The sequence below is a fragment of the Pipra filicauda genome, unplaced genomic scaffold (assembly GCF_003945595.2).
Source record: "Pipra filicauda isolate LSUMZ 115617 unplaced genomic scaffold, ASM394559v2 scaffold379_size694699_pilon, whole genome shotgun sequence".
Taxonomy (NCBI): Eukaryota; Metazoa; Chordata; class Aves; order Passeriformes; family Pipridae; genus Pipra; species Pipra filicauda.
The window spans coordinates 40,085-63,311 of NW_024104508.1; the positions used below are offsets into that span (position 1 = coordinate 40,085).

Sequence of the window (23,227 nt, forward strand, 5' to 3'; positions counted from 1 at the left end):
TTTATTTCATGTCTTTTTGAAGGATTAACTATTCCTTTTTATAAATGAGCAAAGACCTGTAGGAGTAGAAATGCAAAGCACAGCATCCATGTCATTAACATGTTAATTCTTTTAGAGGGAATTGAAAAAGCAGTTTGAACTATTATGGTATTTGCATCTTCATGCTACTCTGTTACAGAACCTGTTAAGCAAGCAATGGCCCTGGCATAGTTAACAACCCTGTAGGGAGCACCAACTTTACAGGTCATGGGATATCCCACCATGGCCAGCGTAGGAGTAGCATCGATCAAGAGTGGGATGACAGGTGCTGCAATCTTCTTTCTACTCATGAAACACAGCATTTGATAAGTGATCAAAAGTTATCAGGGCGGATTTAAACATTAAACAGAAGCTGGATGGAGACATGGGAGTGCCATGTTGTGTGTGTGTGCTCTGTTGGGAGAGTGTCTATTGTACTGGGCAGCTTGGGGGTGCTGTGTGCTGTGCTGCACAACGAGGTGTTTGGCTTTGTGGCTAAAAGCAGTCATGCTGGTTTGCTGAAGCGCCTCAGAGCTGGAGCATGTGCCTTGGGTTATATTTGATTGCTGTAGCTCCTGCTACGTTCCCATGGGTTGGTTAATGTGCATGCCTATGTGGCCTGTAACTGTGCTCTGTCCTTGTGGTAGTCGGAGAGTTGGTATGGTTTCTGCTTTGCTGTACTTTAACAAAAACAATCAGAAAAGAAAGCATTGTTTGCTCTGAATTCTCTTCAATTCTGCACAGCAACTCAAAATTAGTACCTTTAATTATTTGGGAGAATGGATAACGTGATTAGAAAGCTGAGAAAAACTTTATGATTTGAGAACTAAATGTCACAAAGAACCATATGTATGTAGTTGATCTCTTAAACTTTAGCTATTCTGTGACTTAAGTAGTTTCATTGTATTTTCAGCCTTTATGCTCATGTGCTCTTTCATCATCATTGCTCATGTCCCAGAAAACTGAGTCCAACATATTTTGAGAGAAATGATAGAAAATAATGAGCAACTGAAAAAAACAGGTTAGCAAACCTGAGGAATTCTCATACATGCCTTTGGAACTAACAAGTGCCTTTTCAATAAACTGACTGAAAAATGTAAAGTAAAAAAAGAGCTTCCATGTTTCCCATCATGAGCCACAAGAGAAATGAACTCAGCAGAAAAATGTCGTGTTTCAGTAGAATGTCAAATATATCTCAAAGGGTACAGGAACACAAAAGAATCTGTAATAATATCTCTGTCTTGACCCAAAGAACTAACTTCAGTACTCATTACAAGGTAAATGGAATTCTGACAGCGTCAAATATTTTCAAAATCTGCTAGAAAATATATTGATGCATAAATTGCATTTTTAATTTAAGACACAGCAGAGGAAAAAAAATGTTAAATGCGACAGGAACTGATGCGGTGTTGCAATTTCTGGATAATGTGTATTGCCTTTTCCTGAAAACCTGACAAACTCATTGCACCGATTACCCGGAAATAAAAGAATGTGAGCAGCAGTAAAAGCCAACATACAAGAAAGCACACTACATCCAGATAAGTTTCAAGAGCTTCAGAGCTTCCCACTCTTCGAAGGCTTTCTGGAATAAAAACTTCCAGAAGAAGAGCATGTGTGGAATAATACGGCTCAGTGAAAACCAGCTAAATAAAAAAGAAGGTGAGTTGTTATTACAACAATTCAATAGCATGATGCTAAAAACTTTGGCATGAATTTACTATGAAGCACAGTACAGGAAAATTAACTGTTATATAAGAACACAGTGTATTGCTAAGTTGTTCTTTGTAAAATTAGTTTTAAAAGAATGGATATGATAGTTGTGTAACACTTAACAGATGTGTTGCAAAAGTGGTTACGCTGCCTTCTTTCATATTTTCGTCTGTCACTAAGGTAAAACATACAGTACCTCTTTTTAAGGTTCTTTGCTTCATAGTTTGCAAGGAATGGAGGAATATTCTAGAAGAACTGCATTGATGAAAAACATTTTTATTTTCTGTTCTACAAATTAAATCCACAGTAGATTTCAAAAAGAAATTTATAAAATAATGAGGACTACTGCTTCCATATTCCTTAGGCTATAAAAAAACCCCACAAATATAAGTATATCAAACCAAGTTGCTTTTAATGCATCCTGTAGGTGAAAAATTTTATTCTAGAACATTAAAATGAATTAAAAAATTATTAAGGCACATATATTCGAAGTCATTCAAAAGATTGTTTTCCTTCCTCATAGGTGACAGACATGAATCTTAAAGAAAGAGATGCTGTGATCAAGATGCAGCTTTCTGAAGTGCTCAGAAATGGAGAGATGCTTTTGGAACTCATGCTGTGCTGAAGACCTAGATTGAGATTCCCAGATTCTAATATAAATATGCCATAGCAAAGTGCTGGCTAAATAATTCCTGAGTAGTCAAACACCTTGTCCTGGCCAATACTGAAAGCTGTTGCTACTGCAGCTTCTGCTACCTCTACCAGCAGTGGCCACAGTCATAGTGAGCAAGAGGCATATAACAACCACTGATTTGGATGATTTTACTTCAACTAAAGACTGAGGTAATGTGTTCTTATTTTCTTAAATAAAAACGGGAGGGCCCTAAGGAGCATGAAGAATCTATAGGTAGATGGGTGCAATATAAGGTAGGTAGTGGAAAGAGAATATAAGCAGTTTTAGTTGGGTAAAAATAGAACAGGAGACCATAACCTAGACATATAAACATTTATTGTGTTGCATTTACTACTCTATTTACCCATTCTTGTAATAAATGCAGCAAGACTAAAATACTAAGGAGAAACACCACTATTGAAGCCAATAATGGAGGACAGCTGATATCTTGGAGAGAAACATTCAAGACCCAGGAATACCAAAGTGTTAAAGGATCTAAAGGAATAACAAAAGATTTTTGATGCATTTCTGATCTTCTTTGCTTAATATTAACACCTAATGAAAATAGAGAAGGGCATGAAGCAGCTAGCAGTGACCATTTTTAAACATTGCTTGTTTAATCATACAAACTGTTGAATTACACAACTCCTACTGAAATAAATAGGAACTGTTGCTGTTGAGCTCTGTTACAAATTAGGACACCTGATAAATTGTTGAATAGCTGATCTATAACAAGTAATTTTGTTAGGCAGTTGTAAATTTGGATAATGCTTATGTTTAAGTGTGTGGCTGAGTATTATGCACATTTTACCTGTTCAGGTCTACCTTTTTTTTTTTTTTAAATTTTTTTGGTTCAAGTGTACATCTGACATAATTAATCTGAAACAATGCATTTGAGTAAAGGGAATTTTTAGTAAACAGGTTCCTGGAAAGCTAAACAACTGAAGTCAGCTAGAAAAGAGTATTCGCAAAACCATATTATTATATAAACTTCCTCTTCTAAACTGCTTTGTAATTGTCAGGAGCACACAGTGAGCATGTTCCCTGTGTTGTGGACTATAAAAGAGTAATTCAAATTTTAGGGTATCTAGTACCAAATCAAACCCATTATGATCTAATGATTCAAAGCACTAAAGCAGTATAAACTCAAGCTGCCAGTACAAATTTGCTCAAAGGGTTTGTTCATTAATTTGTTGGATGGGTAACTTCAAACTGTCTGACTATCTGTGGTTCTGCTAGTCTGCGCCTGACTGGACCCTTCATAGTTAGCCCAGAATTTTCTTTTTGGTAGTTCCTTCTTATTGTCTTCCCCACTTTCTGTGCTCAGGTTTATTGTTTGCTGATGTCTTCATGTGTGCCTACCCTAGCCCTCTTTCAGTTGGGTGTTTACACATCATTCACTCAACTCTTTCTGTTGTTCTTTGCCTCCGTTATTTATTTATCCAAATTTTCCAAAACTTGTACCCTCCTTCTCTTTCTGCCTTTGACCTCAGTGTAAGCTATGTGAGTGCACTGGCCACACCTTAACAACATGCTCTGTCTCAATGGAGGTTGAGCCATTGGGTCTTCTCTGAGACTTTCCTCTTCTTGGATTGCCACGAGAACCACATAACGCCATTCTGAGAAAGAAAATGCAAATGCTCATCCTGACCTAATCGTCATCAATTCCAGTCAAAACTGGTGGTACAATGAAGCTGTGCAGAAAAGCTTGTCCTTCCTATTTCCTCCCCATAACTACTAATCATAAATCAAAACATAATTTATCAGAGATGATTGAATTTTAGCTCAAAAGAGCAAAATACCATCTCTTTAGACACTTCCCAGAATAGTGGGCTTCTCTGTTTTTTACATCAGTCATCACTTTTCCCCACAGATTCAACATATTCATGCATGCCTCCTTCACCTTCCTGCCTCCCAGGAATGAGTAGACATAAACTGCTATTAGGAAGCAGTCTTGATACTCACTCTGGATCCATCATGGATTTCTGTCTGGAAGGCTATAGAAATACATTGGTAATGGGAACCTTCAATGAGCAAGGAGAGTGTTGCTGGGTAAAAATTAATTACCACTCACATTTTCTTGCCCAAAGAGTCTTGGATGAACTTCTAGGAACAAAACTCCATGTCTTAGCCAAAAATATATTGCCCTTTGAAAAGAGAGAGCTCCTTTTCAGGAGTTTTCAGGGCTGGCATAGAGGGACAGGAAGAAAGGGGTTATGTGGCTAACACAGAGGAAAGTTACTCAAGTGAGGCAAGCCTAGCATGCTTTGCTGTGTTCAGCACCCTAAGCTCAAGGGAGTGTCTTTGTGAATGGCATGCCATGTCCAAACCTTGCTGGCTGTTTGCATTCTCCACACTAATTAACAATGCCATAATGCAGTTGGTGATTCCCAGCCTACAAATGATCACAGCAATCTGCCTCTCAGCTCAGATAACTGCTGATGGCCACTGCCATGTCATGGATGTTCAGCACAGATCTCAAAACACATCGCCTTCTCTCTTATGTGTATCTTTCTGTTGTCTTTGCCCCACCTCAGCACTTGCAGCTTTTCCCACTGTCACCAACTCTTTCAAAAACCTCAGATGTTAATAGTGTGGATATTAATTTTATTCACATTGAGAGTTCCTCCCAGCAGGGCCAGCTCAACCTCCTTTGCTTCATCTCCGCATGCAACTTCTCTCGCCCTATGTGTTCACTGCACGAGGAAGCTTTCTCCTAGAAAAGGAACCTCAGTACAAATGTATTTAATTACTATGACCAGCCCCTGCCTTAGCAGCAACTCTGTTTATGCTGCTCAGAGAAAGTGTGTCACAGTTTAAGACTGAGCTGACAGTGAGGACACTAGATGGTCTTGGATACTAGAGCACTTCTAGTCACAGTTAAATAAATATTTGATGTTAACAAGTGACACCACTTCCACATTCCGTGTGAGAGAGTGCAGTTCAGGACAGAAGCCAGGCATGTAAGCGTGAAGGTCTCTAACACAACCTGCCTCTCCTGCAGCAGGAGATGGTGCGGTCCTGGGGACAGTCAGAGAGGTCAGTGCAGCGGTCCCAGCCATGCAAGGGCAGTCCAGGTGCAGGGTGCTGGAGTCCCTGCAGTTAACCCTGGGGCTTCTGCTGGACCTCTTCCCTAGCAACAACCTGTCAGCAGCCGGCTCACAACCTGCACTGCTCCAAAGTCTTCCACACCTCTGGCAATAGAACAGCAATTAACAGGTTAGTTATGGGGCAGTAATTGGAGAGTAAGCGGGGTTTAACCCCTTCAATCCCTCTGCCAAATTGTCACTGAGTGGCATGTTGTTCTTGGAGGACTAAGATGGAAAAGACCTGGTGTTTTCCAAGAGACTGGTTGTGGATCAGTCTGGCCCCAGGAAAAGCTACTGACAAACACGCCATGGATACATCAGGCATGTAAGTAAGTCCTGGGCAAGGTTCAGATGAGAATGTCGGGCAGTGCATTGACAGTTTGAATAGCCACAGAAAACCACTAGTGTGGGCTCTTGCTAATGCAACAAAGGTATTTGAAATACATTTGTGTAAATATGCATGACCCAGCTAAATTTATATTGTTAGATGATCCAGACATGGGTAGACTTTTCTTAAATACCTTGGAATCATGGCCTGAAGCTCATTCACAAAGAAGGCAGTACAAGTATGTTGATCACTGTCGTGTTGTTCTACCACAATCCTACTCAACAATTTGATCCGTTATTTCACAATTATGTTAATGAGTTATGATGAATTTTTTAAATGCAGTACAATATGGAAATTACTATATTGCAAATGTAAATATTTGATATTAAAATATGCAGTGTTTGTTTACACCTTATTACAATTACATACAATGTGGAATGTATAATGTACTGGGCATCAACTTAGTTCCATAAATATTTTAGAACAAAATTACACTTTTTCCTGTGTAGTTTGCAGAAAAATGAGAGCTGTGATTGGTCATTTAGGTAAGTGGTTGTATCCAGGTATGCTCTCAGAGTAGATAAATGTACACAGAAATACTTAAAGACCATACGTACAGCTGTCTTACTGCTAAAAAGATTGGACACAAAGTAATGTTACAATAAATATTTTTCTTACTAAAACCAGTAGTGAAACTGGTTTAAGTAGATGATTGTTTTGAAAATTTGTAGGGTACTTCTATTTATATTACGGCCTCTAGCTATGAGGACAAGTAAATCTCCAATGAATTGAAATAAGACACTGTGTATATTATCTCAAGGAGACTATTAATTTAAAATATCACACGATAAGTGTAAAGTATTTGACATAAACTGGTAGTGCATGATAAGGCAGGTGGCATCCAGTAAAGAAATTCCACTCCTATCAAAATGTTATGGTGCTTAAATTTGATTAATGATCAAATTTAATTCTGTGTTTGTTTTAGCAGGGATCACTTAAAATGTGATGAGCAGTTTCGTTTCACCGCTCTGCCTCTTCAATCCACAGAGGCAGCTGCTTGTGGTCTCATGAGAACTTTGTCCAACAATTCTACATGGCTAGGAATGCACCCACTCAGCCTACACATGTAAGTATTAGGATAAAACCAACATCAACAATAAGCCAGTAACATGCCACGCAGCTAGCATAGTATATGATGAGAATTAAACTGAGACCAACTTGAACGAAGTAGTTTCAAAGACTAAAGAAAATGCTTGGAGGAACATCAATATTTTTCCTATATTTGCTCCAGCATGACACGTAGACTGAACATGTCTGACCATGCACATTCAAAGATCAGTAACTGCCAAGAAGAAACTCCCTCCCTCTGTCTTTCTCTAATATATATGTAATTGGCTGTCTTCAAACCAGATCGCTATCTGCTACTTGGCTAAGGATAGAGGGTTGCAAAAGGCACACTTCCCACACTAAGAACAGCCTATTTACTAAACAGCTGGAGCTAATGAGACCAGAGTACACTAATGTTTGTGACTTGCTCTCTTTCTGCTGAATGCAGTAGTGGTTCTCTGCCAATGCAGAAAGCTTTGAACAGATGCACTCATTCTGTTTTCTCTGGTCCTCACAATATTCATTGCAGCAGTCCTGGTTTGCTGTACATGATTCATTTTAATGGGTCCTACATATAAATTTGAGAGTTTGAAAAAAACCACACACCACGGTTCTAATCAGCAAGACCCAAATTCCGAAGCACTAGGCAGAGCCCTGCAACTGTTACCTTCTTCTAGATCTTCGAGAAACACTGTTTCTTATCTTGCTCAAAGTAGAAGAAAACACAGCCTACAGCTCAGAGGTACAAGCAGCCGCAATAAAACTGGGCTGGAACAGATAACTTACTGTCCCTTCTAGGCAAATGCCATTATTTTCCATAATCCCTGTGCAGCACTTATATATTAGTTTAATAAGTTCCTTAGAAACTGGCAGGGTAAAATTATGTTAAATAAGCAATATTTACAAGAAATTCTTCTGATCCTTCCCTTGAGGCATAATTGAACATTACAACTGGCTCCTCAAAAGCAGCTGCTCCATTTCCAATCCCTTTACTTCCAAGGAAAAGCATTTTGCAAAAGGAAAAATCTTTAAATTATTGCTCTTCCTTTGAAATTATGCTCTTTGGATATCAATTTGTCTGCTATCTCAGATGCAGTGCTCCTACTAATCCCTCCTTTTGAGACTTTACATTTGGAATTATTCATGGAGTGGAACAGGCTGGTCTAGGTAGGTCCTTTGCATTTCACACAGCAGAATGAAAATCGCTAATTGAGAAGCTACATGTGGTGAAACATTTTTCTATGTCAAAAGAAAAAGCTGGTAAAAAAAAATCTATGATTATAATACTTATGGTCATATATATATATATTTTACTTTTGGTGGAAAGTATCTAAAACTGTACATATTTTTCATGCTGATACCTAAAATGACATGAAATTTGAGCTTGATACACATGCCATTTAGGCCTAGGTAGTAGACGCTAAGTTATAACACAGTTTTGGGTTTTTTTCCAAAACGGCAAATATTTTAGAATAGGGTTGTGTACCGTGTACAGGACAGGGTGTTGTGTTCTGTGACCCTATAAAAGGACTTCACAGGGTGATGCTTAAGTGTAGGATAAAGTTCTGTGAGCTTTCCGAGTTAAAGAACTCCTCGGGCCGATCCCTACGGCCCAGAAGAGGGCAGTGGTTTGTAAACACTCTCCTGCCTGGAGCATCGGGACTTCCATCCTGCTGGAACCGCCGTAGGGCGCACTGGTGGCAGGGATCAGTTATGGGGCTGGCGGAAAGGGGGCAGTTGACCACCGTACCCCCAAACGCCTGTCCCACCTACGGCATCGCCTCTTCTCCGCTCGCGCATCGCAGCATCATCCACCTGACAGACCAGGACAGCGGGATAGCTGTGCCCTGCCAATTCCAAAACCAATCTCCCGGCGGGGGCAGGGAGAAGTGAAGCCCCTCTCTCCTCGCGGTGGCAGAGGGGGAAGGTGGGCTCAGACAGCCCGCAGCTGACCCGCCGGGTGGTCGCTCCTTTCTCCCGCTCCGGCGGCCCCGCCCCCTTCGCCCCGCCCCTCTCCCGCGCGGCAGCGCCCCCGTGCGGGCGGCTCCCTCCCTGTTGCCACCCGCAGTGACGTCACGCACGGCCTCTCCTTTTGGCTGCTCCGATTGGCCGTCGCCCGCGCAGCCTTCCCGCCTCCAGCGCGCGATTGGCGGGCCGGCCCGTGATTGGCGGGCCCGCGGCGCTGGGGGAGCGGAGGCCCTGCCGGCTGCGAGCGGGGAAGCGGCCGCGGCGCGGGCGGGCGGGCGGGCGGGGGCTGCGCGGTTATTTATTGTCTGGGCGCGGGGGCGGCGGGGGAGCGGCACCGGCACCGGGACGCGGGGCGGAAAGAGGAGGGGAAGAAGGAGGGGGCCGGGCCAGCTCCGGGTGTGCGTGTGTGAGGGGAGCGCGGCTCAGGGGGGGGCCTGCGCGGGAACGCGCGCGCGCGGGGCGGGAAGGGAGGGAGCGAGGGAGGGAGGGGACAAGGGAGGAGGGAGGGAAGGGGAGATTTTTTTTATTATTAATCTGTTTTCCGGGCCTTTGTGGCTGCTGGGGGGGACGGCCCGGGGGTGAGGAGGAGGAGGAGGGAGGCAGCAGCGCTACGGCGGCGATAGCGGCGGCTGTTGTTGCCGCCGCCGCCGTGAGGCGAAGGGACCGGCCCGTCCCTTTAAACTGAGGAGAGCCGCAGGCCCGGCCGGGCCCGCCCGCCCTCTCGCTACCTCCCCGCCCGGCGGAAGGGGCTCTTTGTGCGGGCCCTCGGCCGCCCTTCCTCGGTGCCGCTGAGGGCGGGAGCGGCCCCAGCGCGGTGTCGGTGCCGGCCCTCCCGGCCGCCTCCGAGCGCCCTCGCCTCGGCTGAGGAGAGACGGGCAGAAAATGGCAAAGTCTGGAGGAGGAGGAGGAGGAGGCGGCGGTGGCGGCAGCGGGGGACTGACTTGGGTGGTAAGTTGTGGGGGTCTGCATTTTGTCGTTCGTGGGTTTTGCTGGTCGTGTTTTATTATTATTGTTCCTTTTTGCGTCCCTTGCGTATGTGGAAAGAGCGCGGGTTGGCTTTGAAAGGAGGGAAGAAGCTGAGGGCTGTCGTAGAAAGGGAAGCGCTGTAGAGCTGCTCGGTAGAGGGGTCCGGGGTAGGAGGAGAGAGCCTGGGCTTGGAATTGGTGTTACAGGAGGGGCTTGCACCCCTGAGGGCATCCTCGGGGTGGTCGGGGCCGTAGGGAAAAGGTCGATCTGTGAGCAAAGAGGCGGAAAGGAGCCTCCTACCTTAGGGGCAGCGGGTGGGTCAGCAGGACTGTCTTGAGGTCGCTGTCCTCCAGAGCGAGTTGTGGGCTGTCTGTCGTCCCGCCAAAGTCTCACTTATTGCCTCTTGTTCCTAGAGCAAAGCCTTTGCGGGCTACCAGAGGGGCACTGTTTTGATCCCATCTTCTTTTCCAGCTCTCTGAAAGGACAATATCTGAAGTTCCCAAGTTTCAGAGACACTTAGGGAGCAGGAGCTGTGAGCTTGTTACTGTGTCTTGGAATTGAACTTTATCATCTTCCAGAAGTTGTAATAGACCCAAGAAAGGGGGTGTTTTATTGCTTTTAATGAATTGGTCTGAAGTAATAAGTTTAGAGAGGGTACTGGTGATGACTGACTCTAGAACTATTCAATCATTTTGAGCTGCCCTAAAGTCCTTTGAGAGCACAAGCCCTGGCTCACACTGCAGAGAAGTGCTCCCCTCGTCTATAGTAACAGTGGATGCTCTCAGGTTTTCGTGAGACCTGAGAGAAAGGAGGAGCAAAGGTGACCTGAAGGGGTCTGGTTCAGCCAATCAGTAACTTACCTGCCTTTCTCTTGCTCAGCTTTGAGGATAAATTCTTCAGTGGTTAAGCAGAAGACAATGAATCTTGATTGATAGATGGTGAGATAGCTGCATCTTTAATCAGATACATGTGCTTTACAGAGGTAGCAACTTTTAAGAAGTCATGTTAAAGAAGAGTAACAGCAAACTTGTTCTTGTGTTTCTCTACATCTTGGAGGTGTTGGAAAAGAATGTAACAAATGTAACAAAAAGAGGTGAACAAATCCTGTGTATTCTGATGGTGGACTCTTTCCGTGGCTCTAATTACTGCATTTTATGTTGGTAATTCTCTTTTTCAATTTAAGAAGCTGGCAGCATGGAAAGGTGTATAAAAATTATGAGCAAGTTTCTGGGTGTGCCACTTGAAATTAGACAGTTTAGATGTGGGAACAGCCCTAAGTAGAGAAGCTAAAATGATTCTCCTTTCCTTCCTGCAATAGTCTATGATCTTTATCAACTGTGGTCTTTGGGTAGCTCTTCAGAATTAAGGTTTTTACCATCTAGGTTGGACCAAGTAATTGAAAGTTTTACAGCTCATATAGAAAACTGCAGAATGAAGTGTGAAAATTACTGAGTAGGCATTTTTAATGAAACATGTTCTTAAATGAAATGGGGTTGAAATTATGGTGAGTCAACAGTTTCCTACAACTGGAAATAATCAAACTTTTCTTTCTCTAAAAACAGTAAAAGTTTGTGTTTTTATCAACTCAGAGTAGTTGTAGGGAAATAATCAGATTTTAGTTAAAACTGTTCATTTATTTTTTCAGAAAATAGTAGGAGGTTGTTTCTTTCTCTCTCACACATGGATTTTAAATGGTGAAGGTAGGAATTTTGAGCCAGCTCCAAAAACCAGACCTGTTCCATGTCAGCTGCAGAATACTAGCATACAAAAGAACAATATTGTTGTAGTACTGAAATGGATGGGGGCTGTGGCCACCGTGCCAGGCCAAAAAAAAAAAAACGCATTAGTTGAGGTGGTGGCTCATGTGTAGATGATCATATGCTGTCCTTGAGGGAGAGAGGTGCAGAGGTAGGGACAGAATAGTTTCAGCTGTCTGGTTTTAATCTGCTTGCTATATATCTGCTGGATGTGCAACCACTTGCTGTTTGATTGTAAGTTGTTTTGCAACTACCTTGGTTTCTTTAGACTTCTTATGAATATGTTGAAACCACTAGGGTGCTTCACTGTCTGAGTAATGTATTTTGCATTGTTAGTGGTTTCTTAATAAGACCACGAGTTAAACAATGGAAGGATAACAGAAGTAAGTCTGGCTCTAAAGATGAGGAAATAGTTAAAACTTGGTGGGATGTTAATTTATGTTTCGAACTAGCAAATCCTGTGTACATAAACTGGTGCTCATATTTTAGTAAAGAGTTGTATGTGTAAGTTTAGCTTTAGATTCAAACAGCACACTTGGTCATGCATCAAATAGGAAACAATTACATGCAGTTGTGAAAAAGGAAAGATAATTTCTGTGGTAGAGAATTTACCTTAGAGTGAATTTCATGAGACATCATAGAAGTGTCAGGTGATACCTGCTTTTACTGTTGAAAGCAAGAGGAATTAAATGTTTACGGAAACAAACACCAAATTGTCTGTATTTTTAGCTAAATGCAGCAGAACTTAAAGAAATGTAACAAGTTGCCTGGTAAGCAGGCACAATTACCAGTGAGGGTATGAGAGTATAACAATTGAAAATGTTTATTGGGAAAATAATTTAGCATTATAGAACTGAAAATAAACCAAGATAACTCTGATTTATAGAATGTAGTTGTTATTTTTTTAATTGCCTTTTTTTTTTCTTGTTCTGGTTGATGATTTTTTGGAATCAGCTTGCAGCTCTCCACTCTAATAGTTGGTAGAAGGTGGAGTGTTGACCAACAGAGTGATATAAATTACTTTTGGTGGATGATCTCCAAGCGTCACTCACAAAAGTGTCAAATTGTATTAAGAGTTAGTTACAAAAGCATGATTTTGTAACTAGAAGAATTTTCATTTGTGAAATATAGTGACATTTTCTAATGCTAGAAAAACTTACTTTGAACAAAAGAAATAATTCTTTAGCCTCTGTGTGTGCTTAGGGACTACAGAAGATGAACTGTTGTAATAGTACAGTAATAGTTACTTAACTATTTTTTTATAAATATGCCTTTTATGTTGAAGGTGAAGTAATTACAAGTAACGCTGTGAAGTGTGTTGATTGTGATACAATGGTAATGCCCACAAAGCTATGGAAGAGTGTTTCAAACAAGCAACACTTCATCACTTACTTCTGTCAATGTTTTCAAGACTTTCTCCTTGACCCTAATTGCTGCACGAGCCTGATAAATGGAAGCTGAGACTCCTGAAGACTTTGAACACGACTTCCATTTTCCTGCCCTTTATGAAGGGATAGGTTTCAGGTCTAGGAAATGCTAGCTTAAAGTGAATCTTTACTGAGTGTCAATGTGACTTTTCTTTTTAAAGAACATAATTAATATCAGATCTGTGTGCTTCTCAGATGGAGCAGAATGGAAATAATGTACATTATTAGTAGATGGAAATTACATATTTAGTTTATACTGATTCATACTTGGTTTGAATAAATACTCTAATTGCATACTGGTAAGTGAAAACATACAACCTTTCAAATAATTTAAATTCAGATATTACCACCTTAGTTTACTTTGACAATATTAAGTTAAAAGTTATTTTTATTTTTTTTAAAACATAGAGAATGTATGTAATTAATAAAATAGTAGACTCAAAATTAAAGAAAAGAACCCTGCCCGCAAATAAAGTCCACCCCAGTCCTTCTGTTAAAGGAAACTTGTCTGTCTTTTATTGTTTCATTTGAAATCAAATACTCTTAACTGTAATAAAGGGATGGCTTTCAGTTTGACTTGGCTTTTAATAATTTGTTCTGAGAGGATTAAAACAAATATTCTTTTTGAATAATGTCTGATAACTCCTAGTATATGCCACAATTCACTTGTTATGGCTTCTGCACTAGGTGTTTTCTAACTTTATGGGTAAGTTTTTTGCATCTGAAATCTGAACTGGATCTCTCCTGCCCCAAGGATCTGCCCACCATTTCTCTGTTCTGAGCTTCAGCCATTGCTCTGATTTGGGGGCAGGGGCTTTTGGACAGGAACAACGCAGGAGTTCCCTCCTTCTGCCATTGTAGTGCTCAGAGGAAGAGTGTCAGGATACGTCAGTGTGCCTAAGTGAGTTGCAGTGTGTTACTGCTCTACCACAAGTCTGGTTCTGTAAGCTGTCAGGGTCTGGAAGTACAAATGTGATGTAATATGACCAAATCCTAATCAAATCTTCCCTTTTTAGAAATAAGCATACTCTCCTAGAGGTAAACAAAGTGCAAATAGTTATTATTTTTATTACTGTTTATTACCAGTTTATTAATTTCAGAGCAAAAGTAGGTGGTTGAAGTTCCTGCCCCCGAGTCCTCTAGACCTCTTTAGTCGCCTCTCCAGACCCACGTTAAAGCTCAGAGTTAACTTTCTGTACTTTCCATTTCTTTATCTGTATCAGGCCGCCTGTTTCTCCGCTGGCTGAAGCTGGGCCCAGGGCACAGTTGTCATATATGTAACAGTTGTTATATGTACTGTTAGTTACTTTCTTATCTTTCCTCTGCTACACTGTGGTATCTGCAGAGGGCGGGGGAAAAAACTCTTGTGGTGTTGCCAAGTCTTGTTTCAGTGCTCTTCTCTTGCTTTTTGTGAGTATCTGTCTTTTTCTATTATGTTGACCAGAGAACTGGCAGGTTTATTTGTCCTGTGTGTGTCCTTTGCCCTTCCTCCCCCTTCCCCCCTTTTTTTTTTACTGTTATGTGAAGGAATTACAGTCAGACCTGAAATGGTTGCCCCAATGTATTAATATTTACTTTTATTAAACATAATGTGTTCTGTAGGCTTTGAGCTAGGTAGTTATATCAGCAGCTGAGGGGAAGCAGTGTTCCCTCTTGCCCTTGTTGAATTTCTGACTCTGATGCCCTTAAGAAAGCGGTGTTGCAAAGAGATGTCACGACTCTCCTGAGTATTCTAGCACTAGGATCCTATCCTAGAGGGAAATGTTTGTAGCTCAGTTAGGTGAGTCAGACACAATAGCTCTGAAGAGGAATTCCTCAGATGTTATGATTTGCCTGCAAAGAAAATGTGGTTGCCTCTTATCCTCTATCCTCCACACACCATTCAGTTAATTCTTTTATTGCCCAGTCTTCTCTGTGTTAGAGTGCTGAATAATGCAGGATCAAAGAAGTGATAGAGGTGATATCAGGTAGAGGCTTGGTGCTGGAACAGGATCGGGGCCAGTCTCACAGCTGAGCAGTGTGCATCTTCACCCTCTGCGTTCTGAGCTGGGAGCAAACCTTGCTCTGGTGTGGGTGAAAGAATGATGAATGCATAGAAGCAGGGAACTAAATTGTAATCAAGTCTGGGAAGGAATGTGTATCTTAGGAATTGGGGAGGAATTGATTTTTAAAAGTATGTGGGGATTACTTTAGGTGTTTGATGGAGAAGGTGCGCATTCGAGCACGTGTCCTCTGTTAATGTTCCACCTGTCTGGATTTGTGTGTGCACATTTAGTTTCTAAGATGCCCATGCTGTATTAAAGAGTAAGTAAGGAATTACTTTATTTTGACAGATAAAGTAACCTTTCCAAATAAAAGAGCATGTAACTAGTCTAAGATGGACAGTTTAGGGTTGAAAAAATTACCATTTAAATTTAGTATTTAATTTTCAAAGACTTCATTTTTCCAGAAGTAGATTTTTACCTTGCATCTAAACTGTCTTGTGTGTCTATGTGCAAATGCAGTCTTCAAATGCGTGTTTATGTTTCAATAAATGACAAGCAGCACATGTGATTCATAGCTGATGGATGTGAGTGATTCCATCCCTGGGAGTGAGTTTTATGTATATTATAGATTATATAGAGAGAACTTAGAAATGAAAACCATTGCAGAAAACTTAATTTTTCTCATTTAAAGTAGTACATTTTTTGCAAGTCACCCACAGTGAAAATATTATTTTGCACTATATAGATGTTTTGAAAGTATTCAAAAGCAGATTGAGCAAAAAATATGTAGTTCTACATGTGTATAACTGCGTTTGAAAATTGAATGCTTGGAGACCTAGTAGTGTACTCTCAAGTACTTCTGTTGGAACCTAGGTATTTTTGAACAATGTATTTTAATGCTAACATTCCAGATTTAAAGTGAATACTAAACCAAGGCATATAAAATGTTATTACATAACTTTGAAAATAAATACTAAAATTTGAAGTGTATTGTAAGTTCCAGCAACCAAAAGAGGTGTCAAGATCAAATCATACCAAATGTTTGTTAATTTTTATTCAAAAATGTTTCCTTGCCGTTTTCTTCAGATGTTTCAGTAATGAGTACTCAAAAGTTTGATGTGAAAAGGAGGGAAACATTCCTCCCCTCCCTGATTGGTGAGGATCAGATCTCCTAGTTTTAAAATTTCAGTGTGATTAAAAATGCTTTTATTATTATGAACTAAGTTCTTTTCAGTTGTGTTTGAAATGTGTGTTGTTAACTTATTCTATGATATCAGCTCATCTAGTTTCATTTAATAAAGCTATTTTAGTATCCTGTCTGTCTTAATGCAATTCCAATTTACCTAGAAATGTAGTTTGCTGCAGAAAGTAAAGTACTGCCTCTAATTTTTACGTTATTAAAATGATAAATCTGTGTGTTTGTTACACTCTCCACATCTAAGCAACTTCAGTGTTTTTTTTTCAGCAGGTAAGAAAAAAAAAGGTGCTAGCAAAGTTAGTTAGTGCAAAGACTGCTTGAGTTAAAACATGTTTGAAAGCCTCAGATGTAAACATCAGATCTATATTTTCTTTTGGACATAATTTAAAAAGTTACCTTAAAGAAGAAAGAAAAAAAATATATAGCAGAGGATTAAATTGCTTGATCTAGTATGTATTTTTTCCTGATTCATGAAGTAGAATTACAATTGAGATCTTAACCTGTCCTCCTTTCATGGAAGCAGCATGTCTTGAAGAGGTGCTGATTTCTTTTGCTCTTTTTTTAGTGAGCCTGGTTAGACTTGGGCTTCCTCTTCCTTCTTGAAGACGTTGAAAAGTTGCAAGAAGAGCGGGTGTATGAAAAACGGGATAAATATCTGCCCTAGTAAGGTGCCAAAAACACAGAATGTTCTGAGTTGGAAGGGACCCACAAGGATCTTCAAATCCAACTCCTCAGGGAACAGCCCCTCCAGGAACTGAACCCACAACCTTGGCATTATTAGCACCAGACTCTAACCAGCTGAGCTAATCTCAGTGTTAAAAGTACCTCCGTCACAGATTATTCTGAGTTGGAAGGGACCCACAAGGATCATTGAACCCAATTTGTGAGTGGCCCATACAGGGGATTGAACCCACGACCTTGGCATTATTAGCACCGTACTCTAACCAACTGAGCTAATCTCAGGGTCACACCAGCATTCTCAATCCGTGAGGGGATCTTTGAGGAGAGAGCAAGGAACAATATTTTCTTGTCATGACAAAATCACAGGACCTTTAGGGTAACATTTAGAAGTAATTTTCTTATAAATCAAAACAAACTGAGATAAAGTAGAGAAAAAAAAAATTAAAAGAGCACTCTTGCAACCAGATAATTTGGTATGTAATATTTCCATAAGAGCAGTTAGGATTCTGGGGTCATCCCCTAAGCAGAGCATCTTTACTTATGAGAAATAGGTAAGTGTGAGCTTCACTGGAGATTTTTCCAACTGTGTAAGCTTTGGCAGCTCTGGGTTATTTGGACTTTTCAGTGAAGATAGTGTAGGAGTGTATGAACACTTCAGTCTTGTGTTTATTCCCTTGGTAGTTGTGTACCATAATATAAAGATACAAGAATGACAAGGTATCTGGGAAAAAATAACACAGTCTTAGTCCTGCTGATGTAGAGAGTTCTACTGCATGCAGTCATTCAGGCTGTTCCTCCAGGCATCAGCACGGAGCTTTATGGTGGCTGAGGTACTGGGTTGTGTCTTACACTGTTTAGTGACCCTCACTTAGTATTTTCCACCACTGTTATATTACAATGTTGTCATGAAAACGTTTAGGTATTGTGTCACAATCTTGGAGTAAAATGGAGGCAAGTTGCTTGTAGGAGAGCAGTTGCAAGAAGTGAGGCAGCTGTTCTATTTTGTTATTAAGTAGCCCCAGGAGAGTTTGGTTTTTTTTAAATCATAAATAAGAGACTGTAAAAGCATGTGAGAAATTGGCTGAGGGGGAAGTTCCTTATTGGTCTGCTGGTGGAAAGGAAGGGAGGTAGTCCAGATGCTTGAGAAAACAATCCTGAAGTAGTATCATATTAACCTATCCTTCCTGATATTAGTTAAATCTTTCAGAATACTTTCAGAATATGCCATGTAGACTTTCTTCTTTGCCAGTTGAGTGATAAACATACATGTCAGGTAACAGAGAGATTATGAAAATGCAGAACAATTGAAAAATCATTTAAAAAATATTTGAAGTTATTTTATGCATCTTTTATATGGTATCTTTTATGGAGAGGTGGATTCTTCTGCCTGCCAAGGCACAGTTCTTAAATTGCAAATTAAAGGGTAGAGTTTTGATGATCTCCAAGATTGTCAGCACTTTTAGTGAACAATCCTGAAAGGCTTTTCCTAATTACTTCTGTAGGAATGTTATTGTGGGAGGATGAGTGGCTGAGGGGGGGGGGGGTAGTTTTGGAACAGTATTTAGGCTTTATTGACTCATTGATGCCTCTGTTTTCCTCCTTCTGCATTGCCGTAAATGTCTGGAACACCAACCCTCTGTTCCTTTCTCATGGAGTTTACTACGGGATTGAGACTAGAATATGCAATATATTTATGAGACTTGTAAAACATTTCAAGATTTGTAAAGTCTCTAGAGGAGCAGTAGCTGTTGTATAGAAGGAGCTGAGCAATTAAACTCCAGCTACTTTTTCTAGTTTTTTAAAGAGCACTGGATTCATATTTATTTTAATATGGTAGAAAAGAATAGATTTTGAAAATAGAGATTACTGGAAAATATGGCTGTGTTACCGTGGATGCTTCTAATAATAAAAAAGCAGATTTTATTGTTGAGCAAACCGTTGTATGAATATTTAAAGTTTGTTTGATGTTTGGGACAGGAACAAAAAAAAAACCCCAAACCCCAACAAACAAACAAAAAACCTCCACAAACAAAGAACAACAAAGAAAGCGAGCGTATTTTCATTTACATGGTGCCTTGTGTTAAGTAAGTATGTTGCTATTGCTTTTCTATTGAAGATTCTAGGGAGCAGACTTGTAATGGTTACTGCTGATCATACGGTGTTCATTTTTAGGGCACCCTGTATATTAGAAGTATGAAAAGCTCAAGGAGCACAGTCAAGGTGTTTTAGTATTTCAATGCAAGGTTGACAGGGAAATAACATAAAGGTACATCAGTCCTAATATACTGATGGCTGTTACATTCATGAGAGTTCAAGAATTTGCTTCTCTTGTATGATGGAGAATTGCTTCCCATTGCATTTGGATAAGTAACCTCTAAGTGATATTTGTGCTCTCCTCTGTCACTAATGCAATGTGACTAGTAGTCCTCAAGCTGACTAGAAAAGTCTGGGTTTGGGGTGCTAGGAATAAAATCTTCATGTGTGGGTTCGGTCACTGCTGCTGATGTGTTGCAGCTTGACGTGTGTTACTGTGCCAGTCAACATGAGCTGAAAGGCCACCCTGTTGGATTTGTTCTCTTGCAGCATGAATGTCTTAGTCATGAATTTTGTCTTATTCATGCCCGAAGTTTTTTCTACAGTTATTCTCTAAAGTTTGTTTGCTAATCTGAAGATAGGTCAGCAGAGGAAAAATACCTCGGTACAAATTCTCATGTACCTAAAAAGAATCCATCAGGTCGTGTCAAGTAATCATTGCAATGGGGAAACGTGAATGTGCTGGGAGTCTGGAATACTTTCACAGCGCCCAAACTGGTGATGCAGTAAAGCATTAAAAAAGGTCAAGGATGTGGGAAACACTGGGTTATAAAGAGGTGCTGCCAGATACTGATAACCTGAAGTTCAGATGTCAGTACCTCTAACTTTTTGATTTCTTGGCTAGCAGAGAGTTTGTGTATGAGTTGGCTGATGGAACAGTGGACCAAACAGATTTGGTCATTCAGTGATCCAAAGGCTTCATCCAGTGGTTCTAAGGACCACTGTTCTCAGAATCTGTAAGAAAACTGTCATATGTTACCTTAAAGTTTAACATTAATAAATTCCTTTTCTGTGGGTGTGGTTTTTTTCCTTGCTTGTCTCTGATTTTTAGCTGGAAAAAAAAAGAGATTCTTAAAAGATTAATTTGTTACTTAAGTATTCATAGATGTAGTTTTTGGTACTGTGTAAACAGTATCAAAATTTAGTATTGGAATAGAACTTTTTGGTAGACAGACAACTAAAAAATTTCAGACCCTTAAAAAATTTAGCAGTAAAATTCAGTTAATTTGTCATCATGTGAGGGCAGATGTTAGACACTTCCTTTTAAAGAACATAGTGTGTGCTAAGATGAGGATCTGAATGTGCTGCTGATTGCGTGCAGACCTGTGCCAAATAAAGCAGAGCTGTTGCTGTACTAACTTCATATAGGTGTGAATTCATATTTAAAACAATATACATAATTTTCTGGTCAGAAGCAGTTACAGCGAGCTTACATGTTTGTACAAAAGTGGTATTCCTCAAATACTGGTGGAGAAAGCAAATCCCTACATTTTTAAAATTTAGTGTACTGTAATACTGTATATTAATAATCCTAAAATATGAATGATGCTGCATTTATTTTGTGTACCTATTTATTAGGAAGATGAAGCTGTTTAATTCCAAGAATGTAATTTCATAGTGCAGCTAAGCAATCTGAATGATATCTGTCGAAAAGTGTAGTGGTTTTTTTTTAACCATATCCTCCTAGCTGTGTTTCTGCTCTTTTCCTTGCACCACTAGTTGTCTGATTCTCTAGCAAGCTTGTTCACAAAAATGATCCAGTGGACTACTGATTGCTTGTAGTTGATGAAAAATGGAGGGAAAGCTGTGTTTCCTCCCTGAACTGACTTGCTGGGAGGTGGATTTGTTCCACTATAAGGAGCGGAGAAGCAGGGGAGGAGGGAAGAAAGAAGGAACTTTTCCCTTTTGGCCGCAATTAACTGTTGTGTTTTTCTACATGGAGAGTTCTGACCATTCAGAAGCCATTCCACAACTGAATCATCATCACAAAAGTGTATATAATGTGATATTTTCAGAGTCAAGAGCTAAGTGTCAGAATCAGGAGATTAAAAAAGACCCCAGAACATGAGGAATTTAAAACAAACAAGCATGTTAGTGTCACTGGAGTGAGACTAGTTCTGGATGAATGTACCAGAAGCTTGTTTCCATGATCAGCTTTGGGAAAGATGTGATAGAGAGACTTAGTTCATGCCACTAATGGTATGCAACAGTCTATGGAAATTTGCTGTGGTAAGAGGGAACTGTTACTTTTGTGTGTTTTCGTCTTGGCAGGAGAGACCAACCATTTGTTAAACACAGCAGGAGAGTGGTTTATTTTGAAACTCCCTCCAGTTTTGTTTTCATGGTGGGAGGTATTCTCATCCAGAGTTTTCTTTGGGAAAATTGCAAAATGTTTAGGTAAAAATTTATTAGTTGTCTATTTTTCTAAGGCAAGAAGGGGCCATTGCAATCCAATTTATAACACTACACTGCAGTCAAGTACATGTTATCTATAGAATTACCTAGTAATTACTGTATTGCACCTATACACTTCTTATTTTAGCATATCTTCCTCAGAAGAGGTAGTTTTGTTTTGAACTGTAATCACTGGATTTCATTGCTTAATAACCTCCCAAGGTTCTACAGCTTAATTAGACTCAGAATTTACTATCTTGTCCCACTAAATGTGCTTATCTTACACTTTATTTAAGGAAATGTAGGACACGTGGCATGTACTTTTCTAAATTTTTGTCCCAGGGCTGCATTTGCCTCTTCAGGAGTATGTATCAGGAATATTCATTATATAGAGTAGTTTAGATGTTAAGGCAGGAAAGACAAAGCCAAAGGGAAGGTATCTTCTTTTCCACATACATATTCTCTTCTAAGCTGATTTATGCTTGTCTGCCTATCTAGAAAATGAGCCCTTTTTTGCCATTTAGTATGGGTAAGAAAAAAAGGGCAGACTAAAGAAAAATTATTTGTTGGTTTGGTTTGTTGGGTTTTTGTTGTTGTATAGAGTGTGGAGGAGAAGATGACAGTGGCCAAAATCAAGCTCTGTAAGTGGGGAGAGACATTAACATTTTTCAGGGTTTTCAACTTATTGTGATGGTGTGGAATTCAGCCATTTAACTTAAATAAAAGTTAAACTTAGAGTAAGGAGTCAAACCAAAGATGTATAATCCAGTTATGGCAGGATTGAAACTGATGATGAAACCTGCCTTCTTCGTTGTAGCTTTACGTTTTATTGCGTATTTAGATAGGAATAGTTTTTCTCTGGTGCTGCCAAACTCTCCAGGTCAAATGTGTATTAAGATTTAGCTCTATTAAGTACAGCTGTTAGCAGCATAAATAACCAAACTCAGCATGGTGGCTCAACATGATTTCAAAATGCAAAGAAAGATGACATGACCCAGTTTTCATTAAAAAAAGGCAATAAAAATCTCTGACTTAATATGGATGTCACACATGCTGTGTTATATGTAGAAATGTCAACGGGTGAGACTAACAAGAAAAAAAAAAGGCAAAATGGGAAGAAAGAAGATGCCAAAATGAAATATGTGAGCTCACAGGTTGAAGATAGAGAATAAAATTTTGTTGCCAAACTGTTGTCTGTTAAAGGCTCTTTGGGTTCTGACTCTTGAGATCACCAAAGGAAAGAATGACTACAGCTTTCACACAGTATCAGATGAATGTATGGCAAACACAACTGCAAAAGAGGAGCTCTGCAGTCATTGCAATCATACTGGAGAAAGCAGTTACCTTGATAAAACACGGTTCTGAGAGCGTGCACGATAGTCCTGATGTAGCAACTCCTGTCAGCTGAAGATCCGTGTGTTTCCCCATACAGTTACCACTGTGCTGTGTTTAAGAGCATCTGTGGGAAACTGGCACCATCTGAGGTCACAGTATGAGGTATTAACTTCATGTCTTCTAAGAAGGATGCACAGTGCAATAGGTTTTAGCTTTCCAAACTGCTTAAGGATGGTCATCTTGCTGACTTGCACATGTGAATGTGAATGTTTGTCCTCAGCCCGGAGGGTTAGAAAGTCCACAAGATTATGAAGAATCTGTAAAGTCTTGAACGTCACAAGAATGTTGAGAAAGTCATACACTGTGTTAAAAAAAAAATAAAAAATTAAAAATTGGCAACATTAAAGTTGCAAAGCAGACCCTGAAAATTGGATAACCTGTAAACAAACAAGCAAAAAGCAGTCTTACTGTGAGGCAGAAGACTTAAGCCCTTTGTG

General features: G+C 40.1%; 1 protein-coding gene across 4 annotated transcripts in view; it reads left to right on the plus strand.

Annotated features, from left to right (window-relative positions):
- The first annotated feature begins 9,471 nt into the window (after positions 1-9,471).
- Positions 9,472-23,227, plus strand: part of TOP2B (DNA topoisomerase II beta) — a 64,253-nt gene continuing 50,497 nt past the window's right edge. For all 4 annotated transcript variants that reach the window (XM_027722009.2, XM_027722011.2, XM_027722010.2 and 1 more), the window contains exon 1: positions 9,472-9,841. In XM_027722009.2, coding sequence (XP_027577810.1) covers positions 9,776-9,841 — 66 coding nt within the window. In that variant the 5' untranslated portion in view covers positions 9,472-9,775. The remainder of the gene's footprint in view (positions 9,842-23,227) is intronic.